The following is a 4,807-nucleotide window of genomic DNA, read 5'->3' on the forward strand; positions in this document are numbered from 1 at the left end:
AGCTTACTTCTTGGAGAATTAAAAGCATGGCTGGACTTTCTGTTACTGATGATACAGTATGACAGGAGAAACATTATTGGTGTTTATGCTATTTTCTAAAGAAAACATCTGAAGGTAACTTTCATTTTCTATAAAACTCACACACTTATGAAAAGTGGTCTTCTTGGTCTTCCTGGCAGCACTGGGGCTGCTGTGTCTCACAGCTGGGGGGCTACCTATGCTTTGTCGCCTCTGCTCGGCGCCCCTCCAGCTATACAGAGCCAGCCACGTGGCTGTATGTGGCAGCCTACAAGCACGGATCTTAAGCAAAATTGTAAAAGGAATGCCACGGAACATGTTCATCAAAACGTAGGCCATCTGCATCATGGTATCCATTACTACAAATAAATGACTAATTTTAAAAATTAGTATAAAGTAAATAGATATTTAGCTCTTCTCTTGGAACACTGCCCTGGATGGGCATTGGGAACTCCTGAACACTCCCTTCAGAGGGGTCTGTGACTCACCTGTGGCCAGCAAGCAGGAGAGGCTCAGCCCCCAGCCCCTGCCAATGCCCAGACCTCACACTTGACAGGGGCACTGCCGGCATGTGAAGGCGGCAACCCTCCCACAACTCATCTTGGATCACGGGGTGGGGACATGCTTTCTTCTGAGGGCATGGGCCCAGAGGGAAAATAATTGAGGGCCTTATAATTAAGTAACAGAGCCACTGTTGTTTTTAGAGCAATAGAAAATATTTTAACTGTCTGCTTTTGAAATTAACGAAAAAATATATTTTCTGTATCAGATTATGCCAATGGAAAGAGGAAATAATGGGTGATGGGAGAGAAGGAACAGAAAGGGAAGGTGGTGGCGGAGAGGGGGACAAGGTGAAGAGGATGAAGGGGGAAGCAGAGAAAGGAGAGGAGAAGAGATATTTTACCAATACAGCAGCGAGGCCCATGGCAAGGAAGATGTAAAGGAGGCGGCAGAGAAAAGGAAAGACACACCGGGCTCCTAACTGAGAGAATGATGCAGTGTACGGTCTGTGCTCAGTCGGGCTGTTAACATCCATTCAACCAACGTGTACTGCATGCCTGTTGTGTGCCTGGGTGTCAGGTAGGATTCAAACTTGCCTGGGATCAGTACTGGCATCACGTTTATGATTTCAAAGAGGCATAAAACATACACACAGCTACTGTACAAGGCAGTGCTGACCCGAGGACGGCAGCAGGGCCCAGGCTGCCTGCTCCCCGTGGGTCCCAGTGTCACCATGGGCGTGGCACCCAGCAGGTATTCATTAAATGCTTCTCGGATGTGTCAAATGCTAACTTCGTAGTTCTTCAACTGCTCCACCATACAGTGTTAGTGTTCACTCTGAGTTGGCCACAGCAGCTAGCCGGGGGGCAAATGACACTCCGGCCAGAAACACCCTACAGGCCATTCATTTAATAAGCACTGGGAACCAAACCCAACCAGAAATTCTTCCCTGATAGGATCCCTAGAATAGTTCTTAAATAGCTCCTCGGGAGTCCTGACCTCTGCCCCCAGGTTCTACCTTTGAGTATCTTCCGAGGTTTGGAGAGGCTAGAAATGGGTTTCATTTCTGAAGGAGCAAGTCAGGTGGGCTGCGTAGACGAGGTCCACACTCACTGTTTACAGCCTCTCTCCCGGACACCTGCGACCTGGGCGTCACCAAAGCAGGCTGTTTGCTTCACACATTCTGAACGTTCCTCTAGACGTAAAATACCCTCCAACGTTTCCACTCTGCTTCTGCTGAACTGTCCTCCCAGATTTCCTTCTCCGTCCGCAGCCAGCTCCTCCCCCGTGCAACACCCCGACCTGGCCTGGCCGCAGTCCACGGCCTTCCTTTACCCTCTTTCCTTCTCGCCGCGTTTCTTTCATTTTCTCCCCCCTCTCCGCTGTCTTCATCTTTTCCAGCCTTTCTCCTCCTTGGTCCTGGCTTCCTACGAAGCCACACCCGTACAGACAAGCGCCGGAGAGTTTGATAATTTACTTCAGGTCAACAAAAGGGAAAGAAAAAAAAAAAGTGAGCTCCAGCGACGCCGTAGCAGAAGCTCAGGCCGTGCAGCTGAGAAGGTCCTGCCCGCCTGCCTGGGCCCCACCTGCCAGGACGCCCGGCGCCCGGCCGGGACCCGCCGCGGCCCGCGGGACACGCGTGGAGGGATGAGCCCCGTCGGCCGCAGGTGCGGGCGGCCCGGGCGGACCTGGACCACGGGCGGGGCGGGCGGGGACGTGCTCGGCCCACGCCTTCCCTTCCCTCGGCGCCCGACGGCCCTGGGCGGCCCAGCCCCGCGTAGGCTGGAGGCGGCCGGGAAGGGCCGGGAGGAGCCAGCGAGCGCGGGGGTTCCCGCGGGTCCGAGTCCCGCCGGTCGGCCCCACGCTCCTCCGCCCGGCGGGCTCAGGTGCGGGCGGAGCGGTGTCCGGTGTCGGGTGTCCGGTGTCGCAGCAACGGCGGGAGAGCCGCGGCGCCGAGGGCCAGGCCGGTGGTCGTGGTGAGGGGCGCGCGGGGCCGCGGGGCGCACGGGCAGCTCCGGCTCCGGGCCAGGTCCCCGAGGGGTGCGCGCGGGGCTGCCCGGGAGGGAGCGCGCGGGCGGCGGGGTGGGGTCGCGGGCGGGGGACGACGGCCTGCCGGGCGCGCGCGGGCCGGGCGGCGGGGACGCTTCCCTCCTTCGAGGGCGCCGTGGGCGCGGGGGGGAAAGGCGCGGGGCCCGGGGTGGGCGCGCCGCACCCGGAAGACGGGCCCGGACGGTGGCCGCAGGCGGCCCGGCGGTGACCTTCCCTCGCCCTCGGATTCGCCGGGCGCCCCCGGGGTGGCGTGAGGGGCAGCTGCGAGTCACTGTGCAGGTTCGCTCAGAGTCGTCTTTCCCCCGCAAGAGTCACAGGAAGGAGGCAGGCGAGCTCCCCTCTTTCTAAACTTAGTCCCTGCTCGCCTCCTAAAGGGCTTTGTTTGACTGCCTGCTTAATAGAAACAACGACTTGGATACACTTTTTTTTGTTTGTTTTGTTTTGTTTTGAGTGAAGAAGTAAGTGGAAGGCGTATGTGGGCATAGATCTGGCATGAGTGGAGTTTCTGGGTAAATCCGTGTACAGTGATTTCAAATTTCTGAAGGGGGTGTATATTTACAAAATTTACCAAATTGCTGTCACCCTTGGCAATTCATTTTATCCTCAAAGATAGCCCTTATGCAGATAGATTAATAACATAAAGTTGAGTAAGACAACTGAAAGTCTGAAAACAGAGCTGGCTGTTTTAAAAGAATTAGAATTCAAACTATATTCTTACCATTAAAGTTATACCATCCATATCCCTATTTTTATTATTGATTTGGCTGTATCTCTGGCATTTTGGGTAAGGTCTCAGAGTCATTAAAAATACAATTAAAAAAATAGGACAGTGGCCCTGGAAAGTGTGAGAGCTAGGCCACATCTCTAGGCATCCAGAAAGACAACTGTGACCCATTAGAAATTTATTTTTGGAAAAAGTAGCAGATGTGGACTTGTTGCTTGTCATTTCTATCTTTTAAGAAAAGTGTTGTACAAGAAGAAAACCGAGTTAGCCGAGCTTTCCTTTTTACTGGATCTTGCATAAATGGAAGCCTACTGCCCTCAGGGTGTTAGACACGGTAAGTCATGCCCGTTTGAATCAGTAGCAGCACTGATTGTCCGGGATAAAGTGGGGAAACCCTGGTCAGTTAATTTCCTCATTTCTGCTTCCTCTACTCTGGCTCCACTTGTCTCCGTAACTCCCCGCTAGATTATATGGCCTAGACCTCAGATTACAAAGAGTCACAGTTCAGGCTTATTTCACGGTGAGGAAACTCACTACAGGGAAGTGAAGTGGCAGCCCAGAGACACACAGCCCGCAAGGTAGAGCTGGCCATCCCGTAAGTGGCCTGAGCTGTATTTGAGGAAGGCATTCGTTCACACCACTGGGAGTCCACAGCCTCAGCGTGGCAGGCAGTGCGTATTACTCAGCAGCCTCGCCCCACAAGAATGTTGTCAGCTGGGTCCCCAAGTTTTCTCTGAGGACAGAGGGAAGCCAGTGTCTTTCCCTTAAGGTCCACTAGTTATCTTTAATGCCAAAAACCCCCATGTTTGCTACAAAAGGTGAAACAGCACAAAATGGAAGCTGTGAGAGCTTGAACGTGTCATCCCCAAGGTGCAGAGCAGCCCTGCACCCCACAACCCGCCCGTGCTGCTCCCAGGGACAGTGGGAGGGGGAGCCAAGGAGACTGAGTGCCCGGTGAATGCCGTGGGCAGCATCATCCACGCCTGGGCCGGCATGGCGGTCATTTCCTGCTGTCCTTCCTGGGGTGGGGGCTTTTCAGTACCTGGCCTCCCCTGAGCTCACCTGTAGTTGCAGGGGTGAGGCTTCTGCCCCCGAGAGGGACCCTGTCTCATGTGCTTTCGGGTCAGCGTTTCCGCTCTCACGAGAACTTGCTGGTTTTCCTTCTAAAACTTCACCAGTTGTACCGCATCCCGATGATGCTCTGATTCTGGGTTCACAGACTCGGCTCTATTGACTTGGAGCCAGACCGCCCGGAGTACGCCTTTCCATCTTCTATAAAATGGGGATAGTGAGGGACTGAACTCCAAGATTATGGCGAAGATTCATTAGTTACTGCATGTCAAGCGCTCAAGGTAGTGGCTGCGCGGCAGGTGTCAGCACTTGTGACTAGGAGCGCTCTGGGTGGGGAAGTCGGGGGGGATTTGGCCCTTTCAGGGTTTTAGTTTTTAGGCTCAGCCCACACTGTCCCTGTTGCTGGGAGTCACCCGATTCAAACTGGGAAACAGAGTGGAAGCC

At 54.3% G+C, this 4,807-nt stretch overlaps 1 protein-coding gene across 1 annotated transcript; it reads right to left on the reverse strand.

The window, feature by feature from the left end:
- Nucleotides 1-1,907: 1,907 nt before the first annotated feature.
- LOC103085562 (proline-rich protein 2-like) lies at nucleotides 1,908-4,287 on the reverse strand. The gene is made up of 3 exons (XM_007466024.1): nucleotides 4,194-4,287; nucleotides 2,106-2,863; nucleotides 1,908-1,946 (listed from the first exon to the last, which is right to left on the reverse strand). The coding sequence occupies exons 1-3, from the start codon at nucleotides 4,285-4,287 to the stop codon at nucleotides 1,908-1,910; spliced, it is 891 nt and encodes a 296-aa protein (XP_007466086.1).
- Nucleotides 4,288-4,807: the final 520 nt, after the last annotated feature.

The sequence above is a fragment of the Lipotes vexillifer genome, unplaced genomic scaffold (assembly GCF_000442215.2).
Source record: "Lipotes vexillifer unplaced genomic scaffold, Lipotes_vexillifer_v1.1 scaffold1849, whole genome shotgun sequence".
Taxonomy (NCBI): Eukaryota; Metazoa; Chordata; class Mammalia; order Artiodactyla; family Lipotidae; genus Lipotes; species Lipotes vexillifer.